General features: G+C 40.2%; 1 protein-coding gene and 1 long non-coding RNA gene across 7 annotated transcripts in view; one reads left to right on the forward strand and one right to left on the reverse strand.

The window, feature by feature from the left end:
* kif6 (kinesin family member 6) overlaps nt 1-27,993 on the forward strand; it is a 610,920-nt gene that overhangs the window by 318,703 nt on the left and 264,224 nt on the right. For 4 of the 5 annotated variants that reach the window (XM_072247507.1, XM_072247523.1, XM_072247530.1 and 1 more), the window contains exon 14: nt 18,329-18,431. In XM_072247507.1, coding sequence (XP_072103608.1) covers nt 18,329-18,431 — 103 coding nt within the window. The remainder of the gene's footprint in view (nt 1-18,328; nt 18,432-27,993) is intronic. The other variant, XM_072247516.1, reaches the window with a different exon arrangement.
* Nucleotides 2,101-27,826, reverse strand: LOC140190735 (uncharacterized). 2 transcript variants are annotated; one of them, XR_011883674.1, is made up of 3 exons: nt 27,633-27,826; nt 18,299-18,453; nt 2,101-2,375 (listed from the first exon to the last, which is right to left on the reverse strand). It is a non-coding gene; the product is annotated as an uncharacterized lncRNA (long non-coding RNA). The 2 variants fall into 2 exon arrangements; XR_011883673.1 differs by having other exon boundaries at nt 27,599-27,826.

The raw sequence follows: 27,993 nt of genomic DNA on the forward strand, positions 1-27,993 counted from the left end.
GCAAATCAACCATGTCAGATCAGACTTGAGGGATCAGGTGGCCTACTCCTCTCACAAGCAAGAGCAAATCTGCAGATGCTGGAAATCCAAACAACATACATAAAATGCTGGAGGAATTCAGCAGGCCAGGAAACATCTATGGAAAAGAGTACAGCTGACATTTTGGGCCGAGACTCTTTAGCAGGACAGCTGTTCCTATTGTATTGTGTTCTTTAACTGTGCTACATTGAAGCTGATTTTGAACATTGTGTTGTGTTATGGTGCAAACTCATGACTGTGTACATGTCATGGTCAAACGTTGAAAAATGATCTGCAGTAGAGAGGTTTTGTAGTACAGTATATCTTTGTTTATCAATATATTTTTCTTTACAAAGAATGTACATAGCAGTTATTTAGAGTGTTACTGGTTTGAATGGTAGACTTTCCATTCCTTATTTTACTCAATATATTACATAAGGGTGTCAGGGACAAATGGCATTGTGCAGTTTGGTTCTTCAACATGGCACATAGCTGCCTGAAAGTATCTGAGCAGATTGATTAGGTGGTTAAAAAGGTGTGTGGCATGCTTTCCTTTATTAATCAATGCATTGAGTTCAATAGTCGGGAATTATGTTGCAGTCTTATAAAACTTAGATTAGCCTGCATTGGAGTATTGCATTCAGTTCTGGTCACCTTATTAATAAGAAGCATGTGGAGGCTTTGAAGATGGTGCAGAAGAGGTTTAACAGGTTACTGCCAGGATTAGCTAGTGTTGTTTTCTAATAAAGAGTCCCAGCCGGAAGCATCAACTTTTCATTTCTCTCTATAGGTGATGCTTGACGTGTTGAGTTCTTTGAGCATTTTTGTTTGTGTTGATCCAGATTTCTAGCATCTGCTGTCTTTCTTTTGTCTTTGTGTTGTCTTCTTTGGAGTAATGGAGACAGAGGGGAGACCTAATAGAAGTTTGTAAGATTGAGAAGAATCAATAGAGTATATAGCTAGTATTTTTCCCAGAGTTGGAATGTGTAATATGAGAGGGCATACCTTTAATGTGAGAAGAGTAATTTCAAAGGAGATGTTGGGAACAGTTTTTTTACACAGAGTGGTAGCTGTCTGAAATGTGCTACCTGGTGGTGGTAAAGGCAAATGCAATAGAGGTGCTTGAGAGGCTCTTAGATCGGTGCATGAATGTACAGTGGATGGAGGTACAAGGACCTAGTTTAATAAGGCATTAGTTTACTTTTGCATTTAATTACTATTTTGATTAGTTCGACATAACATCCTTGACCAAAGGGTCTGTTGCTCTACTACATTCTTCTATTTTCTATAGTGCAGGTTTATCTAGAAAACAAATGAAAGCAATTTAGATGCTAGAAATTGAAATAAATAAGAGAGAAAACCAGGTAGAGAGAGTGTTTCAGCTTGGCAGCCTTCACCAATCATTGTTAACAAAATGCACTTATCTGAAACAGTAATCCCTGAGCTCGTTTTAAGAAACCCATTAGACAAGGATTGAACATGTAATGCTTACAAGCATGAAAAGCTTGTTCCCCCATAACCTTGCTTAAGAATATGCAAAGTTACTGTGTGCCACTAATTAGTAAATGAGCTCATCTTATAATCATCTTTACTTCTTGTTCCAAAACGAAAATTGAGCTGCATCCGTTTGCAATTGTTTGTTTATTTTGCATTGATTCCAAGCAAACCCAGGAAAATTATCCAGAAACTACTGTAGCTGTTCTTTAAGGTCAACTGTTTGTGGCCATTTATGGCGATGTTAGTTATGAAGCTAGAAGCATTCAACAGCTATGACCTTCTATTCCTCTTGGGGCGTTTGAAAATCACTGCTATTCTACAGCTTGTGATGAGATTATAGCTATTTTTTTGAAAAGCATGTTACAAAATCAGGTTGTATGCACTTTATTTAACAAAATTATCAACCATTAAAGCGCAAGACAGAGATAGGTATGATCTTTTCCAATATTTTTATTATTAATTTTACATATAAGAATACACAGTACAAGAAAAAAAATCAATACATTATACTAAATCGCATATAAAGACTCCTTACCCTATAATTCATACAAAGTAATTAATTCGTAACATTGAAATATAGCGATTTTATTGTATAAGAAAAAATCTAACCCACTACTAGGACCAAAGCTGATGAGTAAAGAAAAAAAGAAAAAAAAGTAATAGTCATCATCTGTGCTTTAACAGCAAGACAAAGGTTTTGAAAATAATTCAGAAAAGGTCTCCACGATGTTTGAAAGTCTTGGCTAGATTCAGAGATTGAACATCGAATCTTCTCTAAATTTAAACATGACATCACATCATGTAACCATTGGACGTGAATAGGAGGGGCCACATCTTTCCACTTAAGCAAGAGCGTCCTTCTGGCGATAAGAGACATAAAAGCCAACATGTGCAAGTCAGGTGACTCCAAAATAATATCCTTTCCTCCAACAATACCAAATAAACCGGTCAAAGGATTAGGCTTAAAGTTTAGTTTGAAAAGTATCGAGAAAGTTTAAAATACTTCTTTCCAATATTTTCCAGGACTTGGGCATGTCCAAAAGAGTGAAGCTTCTCCATTATTACATTTATCGCAATAGGGAGATATATCTAAATAAAAACGAGACAACTTGTCCTTAGTCATATGGGCCCTATGGACCACTTTAAATTGTAGGAGAGAGTGGCAGGCACATAACGATGAAGAGTTAACCAATTTAAAAATTTGCTTCCAAGTTTCCTCAGAAATTGAAGTCTGTAAATCTTGTTCCCAAAGATTTTTAATTTTATCTAAAGTAACACTTCTCATTTGCAACAGCATATTATAAATATTAGATATACAAAGTTGTAGATCCATTATAAAAAGGTTTCAAATTAAAAATTACATTTAGTAGATTCTTTTCAGGACTTTTAGGAAATGTACTTATTTGAGACCATAAAAAATCTCTTATTTGTAGGTATCGAAAAAAATTAGCTTTGGGTAAACTATATTTAGTTGACTGTTGTTCAAACGAAAAGAGTTTTCCCTCTACAAACAAGTCCTGAGAAGTACTTATGATCATTCCTGTCCAAACAACCTGGAAACCATGGATGACTGTGACCTCAAATGTACTGCAACACTGATCCCAAAAAATTAATATTCCCCCTGATGGTGAACTCCCTGATCTCAGTTTTAAGTGGTTTATTATTTAAATGAGACTGACTTCTAGTTTTGTACTCTCTAAAGGAAAGTCTTCCTTTCAGAGTCCTAAGTATTTCAACAAGTTCATCTTCCATTCCGCTAAACTCCATCAAATGAATAGATGACACTTTTCATCTTTCTTAAATCCTCACCCTAAATCAAGCCAGTCAGTCAGACACTGTAATTTCAGAAAAGTATTCCAGATTCCCTTAAGAATTCCTCTTTATCAGTGTAAAAATCAGCTTGAGATCAGTGGCAGTGGAATATGATATTAAATCACATAAGCGTGCACCATGTAGGCATTGATGTTAAACTCACTTATTTGTGATGAACCACACAGACCAGGCAATGACAAATAGTTTTCAAACCATGGATTAGCTTTTGTTAGCTCATTTAGAAATGTAAGGATCCTGGCTCTGATTAGTTAGGACCTGGAATAGAAGAGCACGGGAGTAATGGTACAATGCTTAACTGACAACATTTTTGATGCATTGTGTGCAGTTATTGTTATCATGCTGCAGGGAGTACATTATTGCACTGGTGAGGTGGCAAAAGAGATTTACTAGGATGTTGCCTGGGATGCAACATTTCAGTCATGAGGAAAGATTGGTTTTAGCTGGGGTTATTTTCCTTTGAGTAGATGAAGCTGACAAGGAATCTGGTCAAGGTAAGTAAAGTTATGTAGGATAGGCAGGGTGGATGGTGAGAAACCTTCCTGTAAGATGGAAACATCTAAAACCATTATTTTAATAGTTTTAGATGTCTCCATCTTTAAAGGTATGTGTGTGAGAGATGGAGGGAATTTGAAGAAAGGAGTACAACACATTGTTTGATGAGGTGGTGGCAGCATACCACTCTCATAACATTTGAAAAGTATTTGGATAATAATATACAAGAAGGCCCATGTGTTGTAAGGTGCTTGATGTTTAGCATGGACAAAAACAAAAGTAACTGTATTCATGCTATATGACTTAATCCATGAAGGAATTGAAGGTCATTGGGTACTTGGAGTATTGTGTGCAATTCTGGTCAGCCTGTGGAATCTTGGGAGGGTGAAAAAGAGGTTTACCAGACTGCTGCCTGGATTAGAGGGAATCAGCTAACAGGAGAGGTTGGACAACCTTGAGTTGTTTTCTCTGGAGTGTCAGAGGCTGAGAGAAGACCTGATAGAAGTTCTTAAAATTATGACTGCCATTGGCAGTGTAGACAGTCAAAATCTTGTTCCCAGAGTGGAAATATTAAATAGCGGAGGGCATGTATATAAACTGACAGGGGGAAAGATTTAATGGAGATGTGTAAGGCAAGTATCTTACATAGAGAGTAGTAAAGTCTAAAGTAAATTTATTATCAAAATACTGAAGTTTTTCATTTAGATATGCGGTGTGGAACAGGCTCTTCTGCCCAATGAGCTGCGCCACTGAGCAAGCCACCTATTTAACTCTAATTCAAGATTCAAGATTGTTTAATGTCATTTCCAGTACACAAGTATAAAGGAGTACAGAATAGTCATTACTCCAGATCTGATGCTGCACAAAAAAAAACACAATAGGATTAAGAACACAATTAAAAAGCCACCATAAATATAGATACGGAAGTTGGCTTATATGCATAGGTTGATTGTATGTCCAGGACACATTTATATGCAGGGCTCCTACCTTGAGAATCATTTACAGGAAAGTAAATAAGTACAATAGAATTTGTGAAAAGCTATAAATAACAAAAACTGACACCAAATGTAAAAGTAGACAAATTTTGCAAATTATAAAAAAAGTAATCACAGGACAATTTGACAATGACAAATTAACCTGCTAACTGGTACGTCTTTGGATGGGCGAAACCAGAACAACCAGAGGAATCCCATGTGGTCACAGGGAGAATGTACAAACTCCTTACAAATGGCACTGAAATTGAACTTTGACACCCTGAACTGTAATAGCGTTGTACTAACGCCAGGCTACCATGTGCATACCTTGAGATTTATTTTCTTGCAGGCATTTATAGGAAAATCAAGAGACACAATATAATTTATGAAACACTATAAATAATAAAGACTGGCAAACAACTAATATGCAAAACACATCATATTGTGGAAATAATAAAAGAAAATAATACTGAGAACATGAGTTGTAGAGCCATTCAAAGTGAATCTACAGGTTGTGGAGTTTGTTAAGCATTATCCACATTGGTTCAGGAGCCTGATGATAGGTACCTGGAATGGATAGCTGTGACTAATGGTGGAAGCAGATACAATAAAGGTGTTTAAGAGACTTTAACACAGACATATTAATATGAACAGAGATCATATGATGGCAGAATTGTGTTCAGTGTAGATATTGTGGGCTAAAGGGCCTGTTCCTGTGTTATACTGTACTATGTTGTATGTTCTATGTCCTCTCTGGATGTGGAGTGTTGTTAAAATTATGAAGAAGTTTCAAACCCATTGTTCATTGATCTGTAAATTTTCAACTAGTTTTACTACTGGAAATAAAAGTAATGTCTATAAGTTTTTCGTCAATCACCCAGACTGAGCAGTACAAATTCACTGGCACAGTAGCATACTGGTTAGCACGATGTGTTACGGCACTAGTACTCACTGATCCCATCGCTGTCTGTAAGGAGTTTGTACATTCTCCCCATGACCATGTTGGTTTCCTCCATGTGCTCCAGTTTCCACCCATGTTCCAAAGATGTATGGGTTTGGGTGGGTTAGGGTTAGTAGGTTGAGGGCCAGAAGCATGGCAACAATTGCAGGCTGCCCCTGTATACCCTTGAAATGTGTTAGTCGTTGACACATACGATGCTTTTCACTGTATGTTTCAATATTTTAATTTACATGTGACAAATAAACCTAATCTCAAATTTCATTCAAAGCAAAAAAATGCTTAAATTTACAAAAAAGTCAATTCAAGATTTATTAAAAAGATATTAAAAAATTGTTAAATGTACTATTAAAAATGCAAAAATTAAAAAATAAAGAGTGATTTTGGAAAATGTTTAAAAACAATTTAACGTAACTCAGTTAATTTAAGTACCTGTAATTTATCCACCCCCTTGTAACCGTGCTTTCCACTATAATAAATGGAGACACTGAGGCTGTGCCAAGTCTGAGGACTCAAGCATCTGAGCATAGTCGGGAAATCTCCAGCAATCAACTGTGCAGAGATTTGGGATTTAAGCATTCATACCAGCATATGCATGAGTCCCAAGCATCCATATAGTTTCCATGCAGTTCCATACAGAGCTGCCCACATTTCAGGCTAAGTTTTGGATCTTTATTTCAAATTTCAATCCTGAAATCTAAGAGAAAGATAAAACTCTGGAGGACAAAAACGGAAATGTTCACCTTTTTTTCCAGTTCTTTAAATATTTTCAGATTACATAAAATATTTACTTTGCTCCCTTAGTTTATGTCTACCACACAGTGAGCAGAAAATGGTAGACATTGAAATAACAATCTTCCTTTATTATACCATGTTGAGATGTGGTTATTTTGAGTTACTTGATTACTGAGGAAAGAAAAATGCTATGATATCCTTGGCCTTCTGGCAGGATCACTGTTTGTTTGTTTGTGCCAGGAATCTACACAGTCAACCCACTTTTTCCAAAGCTAAGCAGAAGGTAGAAGTTTAAACATTGTTGTCTACTTTGTAAATGATTCCATCCAAATTATCCAACCCCGTATATCCAGTATTTCAACACTAGCAAAGTGCCAACGCATGGAGGAACATGGCAGGGTGGGTCACTTCCTTCTCTAATTTTCACTAGCTTGACCTCAGATAAAATAGAACCAAAAAGCAAAAAAATATATAGCACCTTTAACTAGGAAAATAAAAAGCAAGATCTTAAAAGGTTCAAATGTTCATTTATTCATGGCAGCACTTTCGAACAAAATGTGCCACACAAGTAGATAGATGAGCAAAAGTTTGATCAAAGAAGAAGGAGTTTGATCAAGGAGTGAGAGGTGAAGAAGGAGATGTAAAGAAGGAATTGCAGAGCTTGGAGTCTTGACAATGAATGCATTGCTACCAGTGGAATGCCTACTGAATAGTGTTCAACAGGCAAGCATGGTCCTGTGCAGTTGAGCAGGGTTGTAGGAGCTAGATATGCAGAATGATTTTCAGAGCTTGAGTTCTTGACAACTGAAGACAGCAGGCCAGAATAGTGATGTGCACACATCTCTGGTTTGCAGAGTTGGTTGACTTTCCAGAAATAAAGAGAAAGCAGATCTTGGGTAGAAAGGGTCTCGGCTTGAAACATCGACTGTACCTTTTTTCATAGATGCTTTGGAACTTTCCGAGTTCCTCCAGCAATTTGTGTGTGTTGCTTGTATACCCAGCATTTACAGATTCTCTCTTGTCTGGCGTAAGAATATAGATTCTCAAGAATGCTCTGTCACTTAATAAACCTGTGACTTATCAGATCTCCTTCACAGTGTCATAGAGTCTTGCAACACAGAAACAGGCCCTATGGGCCAGTGTTGCCTGTTGTAAATCTACTCTCATCCTATTAACTCACATTAGGTCCATAGCCTTCTATGCCTTGGTGATTGTGTACTTATCTAGATGCTTTGTAAATGCCCTGAGAGTATGAGCTACCACCAGATAAGGATGTAAGAAAAGCAGCAGGAGTAGGCCCCTGGGCCCCTAAAGCCAACTCCACCATTCAATATGATCATGGCTGATCTATGTTGCTCTCACCTCATTCTGTCAATTAGATTTACTACCAGTGACTTGTATGACATTAAATTTGTTGTGTTGCAAAGACATAAAAATCTATATAATAATAATGATAGTAATACATACAAAATGCTGGAGGAACTCAGCAGGCTGGGCAGCATCTATGAAAAAGGGTAAACAGTCAACATTTCAGGCTATGACCCTTCATCAGGACTGGAAAAAAAGAGATGAGAAGTCAGAGTCAGAAGGTGGGGGAGGAGAGGAAGAAGTACAAGGTAGTAGATGATTAGTGGAACCAGGAGAGGGGAAGAGGTGAAGTTAAGAGCCTGGAAGTCAATTGGTGAAAAAGATAAAAGGCTAGAGAAGGGGGAATGTGATAGGAGAGGACAGGAGATGGTGGAAAAAGGGGAAGGGGGTGGAATACCAGAGGGAAGTGACGAGCAGGTAAGGAGATAAGGTGAGAAAGGGAAATGGGAATGGGGAATGGTGAAGTAAAGGTGGGAGGAGGCAATTACTGGAAGCTCGAGAAATTAGTGTTCATTCCATCAGGTTGGAAGCCCACCAGACTGAATATGAAGTATTTCTTCTCCAACCTGAGCATAGCTTGGTCATGGCAGTAGAGGAGGCCAAGGACTGACACGTTGGAATGGGAATGGGAAGTAGAATTGAAATGAGTGGCCACCGGGAGATCCCACTTTTTCTGGCGGTTAGAGTGTAGGTGTTTGGCAAAGTGGTCTCCCAATCTATGTTGGGTCTCATCAATATACAGGAGGCCACACCAAGAGCACTGGACATAGAAGATGACCCCAACAGACTCACAAGTAAAGTATGGCTTCACCTGGAAGGACTGTTTGTGGCCCTGAGTGGTAGTGAGGGAAGAGGTGTAAGGGCAAATGTGCACCTACATGTATCCATAAATTTATATGTAGTCTGTCTGTAAATAACAAAAGTGACTAAATAGTGAAAAAGGGAATATTGTGGTAGTGTACATAGGTTTATGGACCATTCAGAAATCTGATGGTGGAGGGGAAGAAGCTATTCCTGACTCACTGAGTGTGAGTCTTCAGGCTCCTGTACCTACCTCCCTCCTGACAGTCGTAATGAGAAGAGGACATGTTCTAGATTGTGAGGGTCCTTGGTGATGGATGTCAAGTTGTTGAGCCACCACTGCTTGAAGTGTCCTTGATAGTGGTGAGGGTTATACTCATGAATGAAGCTGGCTGAGTCTACAACCCAGTACAGCCTCTTGTGATCCTACATAATGGAGGCTCCATACCATGCTCTGATACAGCCAGTTAGAATGCCCTCTATCATATATCTGTAGAAGTTTATCAGTGCCTTTGGTGATGTACCAAATCTCCTCAAATGCCTTGCAAAGTAGAGCTGCTGGCCTACCTTCGTGATGCTTGTATCAATGTGTTGGTAGTACATCTAACAGTATAAATTAACTGATGACACCAATGTTGTCAGAATCTCAGATGATGATGAACAGATGTACAGGAGTGAGGTAGACTGGCTGTTTGAGTGGTGTCACAACAGCAACTTCACACTCAACATCAGCAAGCCAAGGAATTGAAGTTGGGAGAATATACACTAGTCCTCATTGAGGGGTTGGTGTGGAAAGGGTAAGTAGCTTTATTTTCCTGTGGATCAATATTTCAGAGGATCTATCCTGGACCTAACATAACAATGCAATCATAAAGAAGGTAGGCCAGTGACTCTGCTTCATTACGAGTTTGAGGAGATTTAGATGACTCTGCCATAGTTGGATGCATCAGCAAGGGAGATGAGATTGAGTACAGGGCTACTGTAGGAAACTTTGTCACATGGTGTGAGCAGAATTATCTGCAGCTTAATGCGAAAAAGCCTAAGGAGCTGGTGGTAGACCTGAGGAGAGCTAAGGTACTGGTGACCCCTGTTTCCATCCAGGGAGTCAGTGTGGACATGGTGGAGGATTACAAATACCTGGGGATACAAATTGACAATAAACTGGACTGGTCTAAGAACACTGAGGCTGTCTACAAGAAGGGTCAGAGCCGTCTCTACTTCCTGAGGAGACTGAGGTCCTTTAACATCTGCTGGACGATGCTGAGGATGTTCTACGAGTCTGTGGTAGCCAGTGCTATCATGTTTGCTGTTGTGTGCTGGGGCAGCAGGCTGAGGGTAGCAGACACCAACAGAATCAACAAACTTATTCGTAAGGCCAGTGATGTTGTGGGGATGGAACTGGACTCTCTCACGGTGGTGTCTGAAAAGAGGATGCTGTCTAAGTTGCATGCCATCTTGGTCAATGTCTCCCATCCACTACATAATGTACTGGGTGGGCACAGGAGTACATTCAGCCAGAGACTCATTCCTCCAAGATGCAGCACAGAGCGTCATAGGATGTCATTCCTGCCTGTGGCTATCAAACTTTACAACTCCTCCCTTGGAGGGTCAGACACCCTGTGCCGATAGCTTGGTCCTGGACTTATTTCATAATTTACTGGCATAATTAACATATTACTATTTAACTATTTATGGTTCTATGACTATTTATCATTTATGGTGCAACTGTAACGAAAACCAGTTTCCTCCGGGATCAATAAAGTATGACTATGACTATATCATCAAAGGCTTGCAAATTTCTACAGATGTGCAGTGGAACAAATTCTGCCTGGTTGCTTCACGGCCTGGTATGGAGGCCCCAAAGACAGGATTACAAGAGGCTGCAGAGGATTATTTGCTCAGCCTGTTCATTTACAGGGTCACCCCTTCCCACCATCTATGTTATCTTCAAGAGGTAATGCCTCAAAAAGTCGGTATCCATCAGTAATTTTATCCTCTGCCATCAGATTTCTGAATGATCTGTGAACCCAGGAACACTGCCTCACTATTCAGCTTTTGCAGTATTTATTTAATTCCTAACTTATTGAAATTTTTATTTCTGTTCACAAGGACAAATTTTACATCATATGTCAATGATAATAACCCTGAATCTGCTTCTGATTCTAAGGGTCATTAGGAAATCTATAGCTAGCATTTGAGCTCTACTTAGCCATATAATCATGAGCGTAGAAAGAGTGCCAGTTCCTCATAATTCCTTAACCTTTCAATCTCCACCTTAAACGTCTCAAATGATCTGGCTCCTCCCTCATGACTTTCCCTACGTAACCACCTCTTCAGGCAACACATTCCAGCCTTCAGCCCCTCTCTCACCTTAAGCCTATTCCCTCTTGGATGCCTAGGGGAAAATATCTCCCTCTGCTTTCCTCCTTTGACCCTTTCTTCCATTATCTATTGTCCTCTCTTATTAGATCCCTTCTTCATTTTCAGCCCTTCTTCCACCTATCACCTTTCAGCTTCATCCTCTTTCCCCACCCATCCATCTTCCCCCTCACCTGATCTTACCTATCAGCCGCCAGCTTGTAGCTCTTCCTCTCCCTCACTTTCTCGTTCTAGCTTTTGTCCCCTTCCTTTCCAGTCCTGATGAAGGGTCCCAGCACAAAACATCAACTGTTTATTTTTTTTCCACAAGCAAATAAGGCTAGTTTAGGTAAACATTTTGATTAGCATGGATGAGTGGACTGTATCTGTACTGTATAATTCTGTGACTATGAAATGCTCCAATCCAAGCAACATCCTGTTGAGTATCCTCTGTACCTTTCCCATTTCTTTCACATCCTTCTTGTGGTATAGCAACCAGAACTTGACACAATATTCTAGCTATCTCCCAACCAAAATATTATAAAGTTGTATCATGATGTTCTTGGCCTTATTTTCCCAAATGCCACTTTCCAGTTTCCTTTGTTTGTCAACACTCCATAGGTCCATACCTCAGTTTTGGCATACACAATGTCATTCTGCACAGGAAAGGGCACTGCCTTCAGCTAGCATGTCTTGTACAATTTTCAATAACGCAAGAAATAAGACTAGAAATAAGATACTGGTATGGAAACTGACAAGAACGCTACAATTTTGAGAAATGGGAATTTCAGATAAAAGTAAAAGGTTCAGGGGTGTTACATGAAGCATCAGCTTGGATGTGAGCCTGAATGTATTGTGGAGACTGGGGCATTCTATTTTCTGGCTTGGATGTATACCAACTGAGCTGCGGTCAAGTTTGTGGAGGAGGTGGAATCTCTTATCAGTTTGAATAGATAATAATGAACATGCAGTTACATTTAGAGCAAGAAACAATCTGCTGGGGAATTTAGTGGTTCAAGCAGCACCTGCAGCTGTTGCCAGTTAGTTGTGACTTTTTAAGTCTTTGAATGAGCCAGCTTATTGTAGGATATATACTCTGTATAATTTCATGCAATGGTAGAATTTAATAAAATCATACTCAAAATAACCTCATCATTAACCTAGCAAGCCATTCAGTCAGTACAGCACTAATTGTACTGAGTGACTTGCTGGATCATTGAGGAGGTTAACCCAGAGTCAGCTGCATTGTTCGTGTCTGGAATTACAACTTGGCTGGATCAGATTAGAATATATCTCTGATTAAAGATTTATTACTTGAAACTTGAACGAGCATCTCTTTCCACAGATGCTGCTTGAACAGCTGAGTTCATTCGGCATTTCCATTTTGTCCACTACAGTTTTACTTGTTTTCCAAGGATATGAATAACCAGATAAAATTTTATAGCAATCTAGGGGTTTGCTATTCAACAGTACTATTAGCAGAGTTTTAAGATTAGATTTTTATTAAGTATATTTAAACTGCCACAGTGGGATTAGAAATTCTCTCTGGATTATTTATTCATTTTTATCTAATCCAGTCTTCAGATTGATAGCAAATAATGTGATCATTTTGCTGTTCAGTACTCAACTACCACACTGACTTCAGTGTTGACATAACAGAAAGTGATTTAACTCATTTTTATTGTCTATAAACGTGGATCGCAGCGAATAAGTTTAATTCATTATTGCTGGTAGCTCCCTCCGAATTGACTTTTCATCTCTAACTAACCTAAGATATGCAGCTACCTCTGGCAGGATTTCCATCTGTTTCTTTAGGCTTGTTCTCCACCAATGTTTTCTCATTCACTGATACTTGCAAAGCCTAACTGCTCTTTGCTCAACAAAAATCCAAAGTTAGGCCTGGTTACCTCTGCCTGTTATGTTCCCATACATATGACACCCAACATTTGGCCGAGTCAAAGATGGTGATGAATCGGCACATAGGAGGGTGATTGGAAATCTGGTTGAACGGTGCCACAACAACAACTTCTTACTCAATGTCAGCAAAACCAAAGAGCTCATAATTTACTACAGGGAGAGGCAGGCAGAGATTTATGAGCTAGCCCTTATTTGGGGATTCAAGGTGGAGAGTGTCAGTAACTTTAAACTTATCTGTGTTATCATTTCAGTGAATCTGTTCCGATTCCAGCACGTAAGTGCCATTAGAATGAAAGCACAAGTGCCTCTACTTTCTTAGAAGTTTGCATAGATTAGGCATGTTACCAAAAACTTCAACAAATTTCTATAGATGCATAGTGCAGAGTATTTTAATTGGCTGCATCAGTCTGATATGGAAACATCAATCCCCAGGAACAGAAAAGGCGACAGAAACTGGGGAATATAGCCCAGTCTATCTTAGGCAAAGCATTCCCCACCATTGAGAACATTTACAAGGAGTGTTGTCACAAGAAAGCAGCATCCGTCGTCAAGGTCCTGCATCATCCAGGCTATGTACTCTTTTTGCACGGGAGCCTCCTTCACCACACCGCCAGATTCAGGAACAATTATTACACTACAACCATCAGGAACTGAATCTCCATGGATAACTAACTTCACTCACCACAAATCTGAATGGATTCCACAACCTACAGCCTCACTTTCAAGGACTCTACAACTCATGTTTTATTTTTTATTTGCACAATTTGTATTCTTTTGTAAATTGATGTTTGTTAGACTTTGTTTATGTGTAGTTTTTTTCATAAACTTTGTTTATTTTCCTGTAAATACCTGCAAGAAAATGAATTTCAAGATATTGTGTGATAACTTACAGTATATGTATACATATAATAAATTTTACTTTGACTTTGATATACATCAAGGTGTAAGAGATTTAGAGGGGATCTGAGGAGGATCTTTTTCAGCCAGAACCTGCAATATTCTGCCAGTGAGAGTGGTGGAAGCAGAGTCACTGACAACATTCAAAAGGTGTCTAAATGATCTTTTGAATGACCCAGACATAGAAGTATGTGGGACAAGCACTGGAAGGTGGGATTAATTGGATTGTCTCCACTAGTCACTGTGATGAGGTGTGCCAAATGGCCTGTTTCCATGCTATTTATTTCTATAACTTTATGACTAGTTTGTTACAAAGAGTAGGTAAAGCTTCTCAAATCAGATATTCTCAAACATTCTGGCAGATAAATTTGGATGTCTAATTTGTAAATTTCTAATACTGCTGTTTTTTTCACCTCTATGTGAATGAAAGTTGCTTTATCCCAAGTGAAAAGTAAATGTGGCCATTTTTGGGTCAAATTGTGCCATCTCTGAGATTTGAGCCATCACTTGCAGTTGAAATTCACTCTTGTGCATCAAATGTGATCACTTTACATGCAACATCCTGTTTGCTGGAAAAACTAGTACACATTGTCTTGAGAGTGCCCATTATGAAGCTCACCCTAGGCAGCCATTTATTGGCACTGTTGTGGGCAGTACCCCATCCAATAAGCACTGTTACTTTTCTCCCCTCCTTCAGACACCACTGCACCTCACATCTCATTGGCTTAGATTTTTCACTCAAGAACCAGAGCTCTCCTCCACTTCACCAGACGGCGATCAGCTTCGTGACTGCTGGCCCTATCTTACCCCAAATCTTAGGCTTCTTCCTGTTTGCATATATGCATACATCTACAGTGTGTGAATCAAAAAGGGTTTTGGTGAGGGCCTCATGGTAGTTTAAAGAAGTAGCCCATTACTGAAAGAATTATTGGCTTATCAGTCTGGGGCCTCATAATACACTTATTTGAGTACATATTTTTGAACCCACTTGGTTTATGTGTAATCAGCAAACTTCTGGTTAAGATGGCACTACCGAACACATGTCAGCTCACTGGTAGTTAAAAAGTTAAGATATCTGACTAAAAACATCATTAAAAATGCCTTTTCTGAGGTAAATTCTATTAAATTATCGCCACAAACAGTGATGGCGAGGTGAGTTCACGGGATGTGCCGATGTGGTGTGCTGCAGAATCACTACAGGTGGAGTTCCAATGCTCGTACAACTGGGCCAGGTGCAAAGTTGGGTCGCTTTGGGCACTGAGAGGAGAAGTCGGGCCCAGGCAGAGGATATTCGATGCCGGTACAACTGGCCCGGGAGCGAGACTGGATCGCTGTAGGCAACAAGTTGATTTGAAGAGCAGTTTCGGGCTGGGCAGCAGGCAATCTAGGTCCTGAGTCTCTTTTGTTGCAGCCAACTCCTGGTGCAAGGTACATCTGCTGTTTAGATCATTTAAATGCTGGCCCAGACCAGAGGAGAAAGCCAATTTCACTCACTTTCCCTAATGTTCAATTCTCTGCCCAGGGCACTGGAGCCATTCGCTGTTCTGTTGTTTGAGCAATTTAAGTGCTAATCCAGATAGACTGAAAAGCAAACAACAGGAATTCTGCAGATGCTGGAAATTCAAGCAACACACATCAAAGTTGCTGGTGAACGCAGCAGGCCAGGCAGCATCTCTAGGAAGAGGTACAGTCGATGTTTCAGGCCGAGACCCTTCGTCAGGACACTGAAAAGACTGGGTGTCAGGATACAGGTTGAAAGCCGATTTCACTCATTCTCCGCAAAGTTCACTCCTCTCTTCGCAAAGTTCATTCCTCTCTCCGTAAAGTTCACTCCTCTCTCCATGGTGCTGAGGCTATGAAGACTGCCCTGGTTGCTGTGCTCTGTGCCCACTAATATGATGAATGAACTGACAAGTGAAGCTTTGGGCCTACTCAGGGTTTGGATCTGAGGACCCAATTTTGGTTTGGAATGTTGTTGTTGGCTTCAATTATTTGCCTGATTTGTGCTTTTTTGTGTTTTTTCTCTTTCTCTTGCATATCAGGTGTTTTTATTGTTATTTTTATTTTTTTTTCCTTCAATTGGGTTCTTTCTGGATTTCCTGTGGCTACCTGTGAGCAAACTAGTCTCAAAGTTGTATACATTCTTTGATAATAAACGTACTTTGAATCTTTGAATGTTGGTGGTTAATTTTGGTCTGCTTGCTGCATATGTTTTAAACACTCTTCAAGTTTTACCAGCAAGGAGCACATGAGTTCCTTTCCAAGCCACGTACCATCCTGACTTGGAAATATTTTGCAACGCTTCCCTCATCGTAACTGGGCATTAAGCTGCACATAGACAGTGAGGAAAAACTGTGGCACAAAAGTGTAAAAGCACATACCACCAGCTCAAGGACAGCTTCTATCAAACTATAAGAAGACTATTGAACAGACCTCTTATATGATAAGATGGACTCTTGACCTACAAACGTAACAATGTACCTTGTAATAGCCTCGCCCCTTGTTGGTGCCTGCACTGTACTTTCTCTGTAAACTTATATTTCCTTGTACTACATCAATGTGCTGATGTGATGAAATGATTTCTATAGATGGCGTGCAAAACAACTTTTTTACTGTACTTCACCTAGTGACAATAATGAGCCAGTTCACCAATACGTACCAGAACTCTCCTTCCTATAGCACCATAAGCTGCCTTTACTTTAACAAATACTGAAGTGGTTCCAAAAGACAGCTTACCACCACCTTCTCAAGGGCAATCAGTAATAGGTGATAGAAAGATAGAATCAGAATCAGGTTTATTATCACCGGCATGTGACGAGAAATTTGTTAACTTAGCAGCAGCAGTTCAATGAAGAGGAAAAAAAATAAAACAATAATAATAATAAATAAATAACTAAATCAATTATGGTATACATATATAGAATAGATTAAAAATTGTGCAAAAACAGTAATACTATATATTAAAAAAAGTGAGGCAGTGTCCAAGGGTTCAATGTCCATTTAGGATTTGGATGACAGAGGGGAAGAAGCTGTTCCTGAATTGCTGAGTGTGTGCCTTCAGGCTTCTGTACCTCCTATCTGATGGCAACAGCGAGAAAAGAACATGCCCTGAGTGCTGGAGGTCCTTAATAATGGACGCTGCCTTTCTGAGATGCCTCTCCTTGAAGGTGTCCTGGGTACTTTGTAGGCTAGTACCCAACATGGAGCCGACTGAATTTACAACCCTCTGCAGCTTCTTGTGGTCATGTCCTGTAGCCACCCCATACCAGACAGTGATGTAGCCTGTCAGAATGCTCTGGATGGTACATCTAGAAGTATTTGAGTGTTTTTGTTGACATACCAAATCTCTTCAAACTCCTAATGAAGTATAGCCACTATCTTGCCTTCTTTATAACTGCATCGATATGTTGAGACCAGGTTAAATCCTCGGAGATATTGACATCCAGGAACTTTAAACTGCTCACTTTCTCTACTTCTGATCCCTCTATGAGGATTGCTATTTGTTCCTTTGTCTTACCCTTCTAGAAGTCCACAATCAGCCCTTCGGTCTTACTGACATTAAGTACTAAGTTGTTGCTGCGACATCACTCCACTAGTTGGCAGATAGATGGTAGATAGATAGACGGACTGATGGATGGATAAATGGATGGACGGACAGACACACTAACCAATGTCCACATCCCCAAAAAAATGGGCAAATAAAAAACACAAATGTGATAGAAGAAATTTCACCTCTTGGTGGAAGTTATACATTTTAGTTATGCAGTAAAATTAACATGAAGTTAAAATATTTCTGCTGTTTTTTTCAGTAAAATTGAAACCCATAAATGTGCTTGATGACTGACCTTTTAAAATTTCAGAATCAGAATTAGCTTTAATATCACTGGCATATATTGTGAAATTTGTTTATATAAAAATATAAAATAGTTAAATTAAAAGTAGTGTAAAAGCAGAAAAAATATTTTTGAAATATTAGTGTTTGTGAGTTCAATGGCCATCTAGGAATCAAATGGCAGAAGGGAAGAAGCTGTTCCTGAATCGCTGAGTGTGTGCCTTCAGGCTTCTGTACCTCCTTTCTGATGGTAAACATGAGAAGAGGGTATGGCCTGGATAATCGGAGTACTTAATATTGAATGCCTTCTTTCTGAGGCACCACTCCTTGAAGGTGTCTCGGATACTATGGAGGCTAGTGCCCAAGATGGAGCTGACTAATCTTACAACTTTCTGTAGCTTCTTTCCATTCTATGCCCTAGCTACCCCCACAATACCAGATAGTGATGCAGCCTGTCAGAATGCTCTCCGCGGTAGATCTGTAGAAGTTTACAAGTGTTTTAGGTGACAAATCAAATCTCTTCAAACTCCAAATGAAATATAGCTGCTGTCTCTGTTTAAGACATTTCTATGATCAACATCATATTTATGTGCAGAAATTTACAATGAATATACTTACTTAATGGTTCTGTCTTCTGTTTATCCTCAGCAGGAGAAATGTCACTTGGACGTCAGGAAGCTTTTGAGATCTTCAGAAGAGACTATGCTGACAATATAACCATTGAAGACAACAAACATCTTTTGAAGCAGAGGTGAGTCACCACTGAACAGCCCCTATAAGACAAAAAGGATTATCTGTTGTTTAAAAATTGGTTACCGCTGCATGATTCTCCCAATGAGTAATATGAGAAACAGTGATAAAGTATTGAAAATCCTTCTTTGAGAATGAGCACCAGTAAAGCTGACTCTTGTCGTCATGGAAGTTTCTTCAGATAAATGTGGTGTTCATTAAAACTAAGGTAATAGTTGCACAGCTAGCAGAGCCACGGTGTCACATTGCAGGAACCCATGTAAACTGGATGTACCGAGGTCCTGTGAAAAACTTTGTTTTGCATGCCATCCATAGAGATCATTTCCTCATATCAGTACATTGGGATTTTACAAAGGGAAAGCAGTAACAGAATGATGAATATAGTGTTACAGTTACAAAGCAAGTGCATGCAGGCAGACAATAAGGTGTGAAGTCATGTCAAAGTAGATTGTGAGGTCAGGAGTCCATCTTATCTTATAGCCCTTTCTTTAGAGTTGTGTGGAGTTTACATGTTCTCCAGGGAACTCTACGTGGGTCCTCCGGGTCCAAAGATATGCTTGTTGATTGGTTACTTAGTCACTGTAAATATCTCCTAGTGTGTTGGTGAGTGGTAGAATATGAGGGCCATGAAGAGAATGTGAGGAGAATAGGTTACAAGGAAAATTGCGAAGGATTGCTTTCTGATGGTTGCAGGGGACGGTAGGTCGAAGGCCCCTTTTCTGAACTGTAAGTTTCAATGACTGTATGTCTCGAAAAAAGGTATTTCACTTGTTCAGCTATGTCAGACGCACAGTGCAGTAACACCTCTGCATCATTCTTAGTTCTGAAATTAAGCACCCTTAAAGTAAATGAAACCATATTTTAGGAACAGGGTACAATATACATTTGCTGCCATGTTGCTTTTGTGCACATGTGAAAACAGAACATTTTTTTGTCCTACTTTACACAATGTTATAATGCAGAATCTACATTCTGTAGAATGCAGGAAGGTAGTGGCACCTGTAGGCCACTCAGCCCTTGAGCCTACCTTGCCATTGAATATGATCATGGACTCATAGGGTTATAGTTCCCCATATAGTTCCTTGATTTCTAATATGCTTGAATAAGGTCAACCCTCATTCTTTTAAACAGAATAGTCAAGCAGTTACGCACACTTTGCACATAATCTGGACAGCCCATAATTATCTTTCATATATCAAGGTAGGAGTTGTACTCACTCTACACCTATGACTGTGTCACTAGACACAGCTCAAACACCATCTATAAATTTGTCGATGTCACAGCTGTTCTCAAAATCTCAGATGGTGACAAGGAAGCATACAGGAGTGAGATAGATTGGCTGATTGAGAGGCATTGCAAGAACAACCTTGCCCTCAGCAGGAGTAAGATGAATGAATTAATTGTGGACTTCAGGAGGGGGAAATCGGGAGAACACACAGCCGTTCTCATCAGGGGGTCTGCTGTGGAAAGAGCGAGCAGTTTCAAGTTCCTGAGTGTCAGTATCTCTGAAGATCCATCCTGGGCCCAACATATTGATGCAATTATAAACAAGGCACACCTGCAGCTATATTTCATCAGGTGTTTGAGGAGATTTTGTACATTACCAAAGACTAGCAGATTTCTACAGATTTTCCGTGGAGAACATTCTGACTGGTTGTTTCACCGTCTGGTATGGAGTGCCAATGCACAGAATCAGAAAATGCTGCAGAGCATTGTAAACTTCATCATGAGCACTAGCCTCCCCATTATCTTCAAAAGGCGATACCTCAAGAAGGCAGCATCCATTATGAAGAATCCTCACCAACAAAGACATGCCCTCTTTGGGCATGTATATTCCAGGTATAGGTATATTCCAGGATAGGTATATTCCAAAAAAGAAGAAATTTTCGAATGGAAAAAGGATGCAACTGTGGCTGACAAGAGAAGTCAAAGCCAAAGTTAAAGCAAAAGAGAGGGCATACAAGGAAGCAAAAATTAGTGGGAAGACAGAGGATTGGGAAGTTTTTAAAAGCTTACAAAAGGAAACTAAGAAGGTCATTAAGAGGGAAAAGATGAACTATGAAAGGAAGCTAGCAAATAATATCAAGGAGGATACTAAAAGCATTTTCAAGTATATAAAGAGTAAAAGACAGGTGAGAGTAGATATAGGACTGATAGAAAATGATACTGGAGAAATTGTAATGGGAGATAAGGAGATGGCGGAGGAACTGAACGAGTATTTTGCATCAGTCTTCACTGTGCAAGACATCAGCAGTATACTGGACACTCAAGGGTGGCAGGGAAGAGAAGTGTGCGCAGTCACAATTATGACAGAGAAAGTACTCAGGAAGCTGAATAGTCTAAAGTTAGATAAACCTCCCGGACCAGATGGAATGCACCCTCATGTTCTGAAGGAAGTAGCTGTGGAGATGTGGAGGCATTAGCGATGATCTTTCAAAAGTCGATAGATTCTGGCATGGTGCCGGAGGACTGGAAGATTGCAAATGTCATTCCGCTATTTAAGAAGGGGGCAAGGAAGCAAAAAGGAAATTATAGACCTGTTAGCTTGACATCGATGGTTGGGAAGTTGTTGGAGTCGATTGTCAAGGATGAGGTTACAGAGTACCTGGACGCATATGACAAAATAGGCAGAACTCAGCATGGTTTTCTTAAAGGAAAATCCTGCCTGACAAATCTATTACAATTTTTTGAGGAAATTACAAGTAGGTTAGACAAGGGAGATACAGTAGATGTTGTATATTTGGATTTTCAGAAGGCCTTTGACAAGGTGCCACACATGAGGCTACTCAACAAGATAAGAGCCCATGGAATTATGGGAAAGTTACATACGTGGATAGGGCGTTGGCTAATTGGCAGGAAACAGAGAGTGGGAATAAGGGGATCCTATTCTGGTTGGCTGCCGGTTACCAGTGGTGTTCCACAGGGGTCAGTGTTGGGGCTGCTTCTTTCTACGTTGTACATCAACGATTTGGATTATGGAATAGATGGCTTTGTGGCTAAGTTTGCTGATGATATGAAGATAGGTGGAGGGGCCGGTAGTGCTGAGGAAACAGAGAGTCTGCAGGGAAACTTGGATAGATTGGAGGAATGGGCAAAGAAGTGGCAAATGAAATACAATGTTGGAAAGTGTATGCTTATGCACTTTGGCAGAAGAAATAAACGGGCAGACTATTATTTAAATGGGGAGAGAATTCGAAGTTCTGAGATGCAGCGGGACTTGGGAGTCCTCGTACAGGATACCCTTAAGGTTAACCTCCAGGTTGAGTCGGTGGTGAAGAAGGCGAATGCAATGTTGGCATTCATTTCTAGAGGAATAGAATATAAGAGCAGGGATGTGATGTTGAGGCTCTATAAGGCACTGGAAAGACCTTGCTTGGAGTACTGTGGGCAGTTTTGGTCTCCTTATTTAAGAAAGGATGTCCTGACGTTGGAGAGGGTGCAGAGAAGATTCACTAGAATGATTCCAGGATGAGAGGTTTAACATATGAGGAACGTTTGTCCGCTCTTGAACTGTATTCCTTGGAGTTTAGAAGAATGAGGGGGGACCTCATAGAAACATTTCAAATGTTGAAAGGCATGGACAGAGTGGATGTGGCAAAGTTGTTTCCCATGGTGGGGGAGTCTAGTACGAGAGGGCATGACTTAAGGATTGAAGGGTGCCCATTCAGAACAGAGATGCAAAGAATTTTTTTTTAGCCAGAGTGTGGTGAATCTATGGAATTTGTTGCCACGGGCGGCAGTGGAGGCCGTCATTGGGTGTATTTAAGGCAGAAATTGATAGGTATCTGAGTAGCCGGGGCATCAAAGGTTATGGTGAGAACGTGGGGGAGTGGAACTAAATGAGAGATCGGATCAGCTCATGATAAAGTAGCGGAGCAGACTCGATAGGCCGAATGGCCGACTTCTGCTCCTTTGTCTTATGGTCTTCTCATTACTGCCATCAATCAATAAGGAGGTCCAGGAGCCTTAAGATGCACTCTTAGCATTTTAGGAACAGTCTCTTCCCCTCTGCCGTCAGATTTCTGATTGCTGTCTTTTTCATCTATTTGTTTATTTTTTATATATTCTTACTGTAATTTATATTAATTTTTATGTACTGGACTGTGACTGATATCACAAAACAACAATTTTCACTATATATGTCAGTGATAATAAACCTGGTTCTGATTCAGATTCTGATTGTGAAATACAAATTATTTGAGAATTAAACAGCTTCTATGTTTGTGTCCTATAAAAGTAATGTTAGATCACAGGAATATAATAATTTTTCTTTTGGAAAATAGACTCATCCAAGTGAAAATTGATGGAATATACTTCAGTGTCAGAGTATATACAACACTCACTGTCTCGACATGAAGACAAAGAATAGCCTCCTGGGTGAAGCCCTTACAGCTATTTCTACTTCCCCCTCCCACCATGTTCCTCCGAACCAACTCAAAAAAGGAGAGTGAAAAGGGTCATGTTTAAAAATCAAAGTGATACAATATTTTAGAAAATGTAGCGGCATAAAGAAGATATCTGTTGCAATGATGGCTGATTAGTTCATGTTGAAAGCTGTAAGTGAAGACAAATGCTTACATTCTGCGATTAATAATGAAGCAAGAAACTGCAGTTTCTCAGGAATTTCAACAGTTTCCCATTTATGAACTGCTTAAATTAGATCCTGCCCCAGAAAACCTAAAAATAGGTCTCAGTGCTCCCAGCGAATCCATGGCTTTCCAGGATGTCTATCCTTATGAACTGCTGGAGAAATTAAGGGGGCCCTGTTCCAAGGTTGCAATATTTTGATTTATGTGGATCATGCTGGAATCTGTGGAGGAAGCTCATGGTAGTTACTTATGAATAAGGGATTGACAATCTGTTTTGATGTCAAGAGATTTTTTGTGTGGTGAGAGTTTGAAAAATCAAAGTACAGGGATAAAAAAAAAATCAAAACTTATCCTTCTAATTCCTTATATACATCCTAAGAACTTGCCGCAGTATTTTCTTGTTCAGCAGATTACTTCAGACATTTATCATTCATTGGCTAAAAGAGATTTACTATTGACTGAGCATTAAGCTAAGAATGCTTGAAACCCTGGCAATTTGTTCCTTGCACTCAGAATCATCTGCTAATGCTCATACTTAACATGAGTGTGAGATCTGGCAAAACTTGCCATCTACATTTCCAACTTTAATAACCTAACATACTTTCATACACCTATCGTGACATTGAAAATAAAATCCCTGTCATACTATGTTTCTAAATGAATGTGGTCATATTATCATTACCACAATTGCAAATGCATTACAACTCAAGCTAAAGTTAATTAATCACTCTCATTAAAAATGCTGTGGAAAATGCAAGATTAATATGTGTCTGATGTAAAATATGCAGTGTAATTAGAAGTTAAATCTGTCAGTGAGCCCTAGCTTTTGGACAAATTAACACAATGGTCCCAAAGTTTCTTGTGAATGCCACCACTGTGTCTGTGCCTCCTTCTTTCAGCTTTACAGTTGTATTGTAAAGGAAAATACATATCACACCAGGCTCAAGGACAGCCCCTGTATCAGCCCCCTGAACAGATCTCTGATATAGTAAAGATGGATGAGCTATACTGGATTGGGTACTATGTCATGAAATGGAGGAGGTTAGGAAGCCTAAGAAACAGAACCCTTAAGCGGCAGTGATCACAAATGATTGAGTTCAACTTGAAATCTGATAGGGAGAAAGTAAAGTCTGACGTAGCAGTATTTCAGTAAAGTAACGGAAATTGCAGTGGTTTGAGAGAAGAGATGGCCAAAGTAAATTGGAAAGAGATACTGATAGGGCTGACAGCAGAGCAGAAATGGCATGAGTTTCTAGAAAAAAATGAGGAAGATGCAGGATAGATGTATTCCAAAAACAGAGAAATACTCAATTGGCAAAATAGTGCAACTGTGGTTGACAAGGGTTCAATGCTAATTTGAAAGCAAAAGAGAGGGCATATAACGAAGCAAATTTAATGGGAAGACAGAGGACTGGGAAACTTAACCTACAGAAAGCAACTAAAAGAATCATTAGGAGAGAAAAGATGAAATATGAAAGCAAGCTAGCAAACAGTATCAGGGTGGATAGAAAAAGCTTTTTCAAGTATATAAAACATAAAAGAGAGATGAGAGTGGATATAGGACTGCTAGAAAATGAGCCTGGAGAAATAATGACAGGGGATAAGGAGATGGCAGATGAACTGAATGAGTATTTTGCATCAGTCTTCACTGTGGAAGACGCTAGCAGTGTGTCAGGTGTTGAGGGGTGTGAGGAAAGAGAAGTGAGTACAGTTACTATTACAAGGGAGAAGGTGCTCAAAAAGCTGAAAGACCTAAGGGTACATATTCACCCGGACCAGATGAACTGCACCCTAGTGTTCTGCAAGAGGTATCGATAGAGATTTTGTTGGCATTAGTAATAATCTTTCAAGAATCATTGGACTCTGGCATGGTTCCGGAGGATGGGAAAATTGCAAATGTTGCTCCACTCCCCGGAAAGTGCATGCCCTCAAATGCTTTTGTTCCCCAGATCAGGAGTACCTTATGCTGTTGTGTAAACCTTTCTGGTTGCCTAGGGAACTCACAGCTGTTATTATCACAGCTGTGTATATTCTGCCACAGGCTGATACCAACCTGGCTCTCAAGGAAATTTACGAGACCATCAGCACCCTGGAGACTGCATATCCAAAGGCTGCCTTCATCATTGGCGGTGACTTTAATAGAGCGACGCCGTCTAAAATCTCTCCAAAGTTTTGTCAACACATCCAGGTGAGCACATGGGGAGATAGCATCCACAACCACTGCTACTCTCCCTTCCGCAACGCTTATAAAGCGCTCCTCTGCCCGCCATTTGGAAAGTCAGATCACTCCTCCATCTTGCTGCTACCGTGGTACAGGCAGAAGCTGAAACAAGAGGCAGCCATGGTTAAAACTGTCCACTGTTGGTCCAACCAATTGGTCTCCATGCTACAGGACTGCTTTGATGACATCAACTGGAATGTCTTTTCATGAGAGGATGTCTCCGAGTTCACAGAAGGGGTCACGAGTTTCATTGGGAAGTGCATCAAGAATGTTATTCCCCAGAAATTGGTTATGGTCCTATCAAAAACCAGAAACAATAGATCAACAGTTCCCTTCGAGCAGCACTTACCGCGTGACACGGAGCTTATGGTGCCAGTAATCAACACAACTCAAGAAATGCAGCTGTGATCTACGCAAAGTTATCAAGGCAACGAAACGACAATACAGGGATAAGATCCAGACATAGCTGTCCACCAACAGCACATGCAGCTTATGCCAAGGTCTGCATACCATCGCAGACTTCAAAACTAAATGCAGTGGTGTTTCCAACATTGCTGCCTCTCTCCCAGGTGAACTAAATCTTGTTTACTCTCGGTTTGATGTCGCCAGCATTGAGCCCCTGAGGAGAGCTGCCGAAGTGACCTGCACCTTGGCCATCTCTGAGGCTGAAGTACGCAGATTTTTCCAACAAGTGGGCAGTCACAAGGCTGCAGGATCGGATGGCTTCCCAGGGCAGGTACTCGGAGTATGAATGGTGCAACTGGCAGGTGTGTTTACAGACATTTTTAATCTCTCCCTCTCCCAGTGCAGAGTTTTCCTGCTTCAAAATATCCACTATTGTTCCTGTACCTAAAAAGACCAAGGTAACATGTCTGAGTGACTTACATCCTGTAGCAGTCACGTCAATAATAAGCAAATGCTTTGAGAGGCAGGTCAAGGACTATATCTGCAGCATACTGCCACCTACACTAAACCCCCTACAATTCATGTACCAACACAACTCATTGACAGATGACACCATAGCCACAGCTCTACAACCGTCCTTACACATCTGGAGAAGAAGGATGTTGGAAAATGCATGGTCATGCAGTTTGGTTTAGAAATAAATATGCAAACTATTTTCTAAACGGGGAGAAAATCCAAAAATCTGAGATGCAAAGGGACTTGGGAGTCCTTGTGCAGAACACCCTAAAGGTTAACTTGCAGGTCAAGTCAGTGGTGAGGAAGGCAAATGCCATGTTAGCATTCATTTGAAGAGGTCTAGAATACAAGAGCAAGGATATGATGCTGAGGCTTTATAAGGCACTGGTGAGGCCTCACCTTGAGTATTGTGAACAGTTTTGGGCCCCTCAACTTAGAAAAAATGTGCTGGCATTGGAGAGGGTCCAGAGGAGGTTCAGAAGGATGATTCCATGCATGAAAGAGTTGTCATACAAGGAACGTTTGATGGCTCTGCGTCTGTCCTTGCTGGAATTCAGAAGGATGAGGGGGGAATCTCATTGAAACCTTTCAAATGTTGAAAGGTCTAGACGGAGTAGATGTGAAAAGGATGTTTCCTATGGTGGAAGAGTCCAGGACAAGAGGGCACAGCCTCAGGATAGTAGGGCGTCCATTTGAAACAGAGATACGGAAAAATTTCTTTAGCTAGAGGTTGATGAATTTGTGGAATATGTTACCTCAGGCAGGTCAGGTCGGGTGTATTTAAGGTTGTACCATATAGCCTACTGTATAATATGGGACTATTTTATGTCATAGTAACACGTTATTGAGCATGTGCTATTAGGTGCGTATTGATCTGTATATATGTGTTCAGTTTGGGTTCCGTAAGTAAAAAGCCCTATTAACTTAACTCCAGTCTCTGGCGTTTTTATTTATAGTTTTGTTGTGTAACATACACAACAAATTGGCGATGAGGTTAATGAAGCTGCATCGTATTGGAACACCGTGTTTTAATTGATAACGGCACTCAGAAGAGGCAGAGTGAGGCCGTGAGTCTGAAAAGATGCAGGTGTTCAGCCGGAGTTGGGAAAGTCGGGAGACCGAAAGACACAGACGGAGCCACGGCGCGTCCAGGCGAGACCACATCCGGCGCTGAACTCCAGGGTTGAGGGTCCGCCTGCCTCAGAAGGGAGATTATAAAAAACGACACACGCATCTAGCCTGAGTACGCTCGCGACGCTAGCAAAAAAAGGGTCACATGAGTCAAAAAGAAAACAAGGGATCGGGGTTAAATTAACATAACAAAGATAAATTAACACAACAAGGATGGCATTAATCGGAACCATTACAGCATTTGATAGTGGAATTGAAGACTGGGCAATTTATATTGAAAGAATAGAGTTATATTGTGATGCTAACAATGTTAATGAAGAAAAGAAAGCCAACATCTCACTCAAGCTACGTCCATAGTAGACCGGATAAATCCGTAATCGAAGCTTTTTCTCTTCGTTTTGACCCTCCGTCCATACTGAAACGGCGTTTTCCTCCCCCGAAAACGGAGCTTTTCAAAAATGCTCTTCAGAGTGAATAAATCTGAAACCGCCTAATGGCCGGTGTAGTGTGTAGGAGGTAACCAGCTCTTTTTAAAAATACTGTTGTGACGTGCTGGAACAAATAGTGGTGACAGCACAGCATTTCATTGTTTTCTTGAACGCAACCTCCAACACCACAACAACAATGGCGGACGGCTTCGTGCGTGTGCTGTTTCCTTTATTGTCTATGTTAATTTCAATCCCCCACACAACCTAACAATT

The sequence above is a fragment of the Mobula birostris genome, chromosome 2 (genome assembly GCF_030028105.1).
Source record: "Mobula birostris isolate sMobBir1 chromosome 2, sMobBir1.hap1, whole genome shotgun sequence".
Taxonomy (NCBI): domain Eukaryota; kingdom Metazoa; phylum Chordata; class Chondrichthyes; order Myliobatiformes; family Myliobatidae; genus Mobula; species Mobula birostris.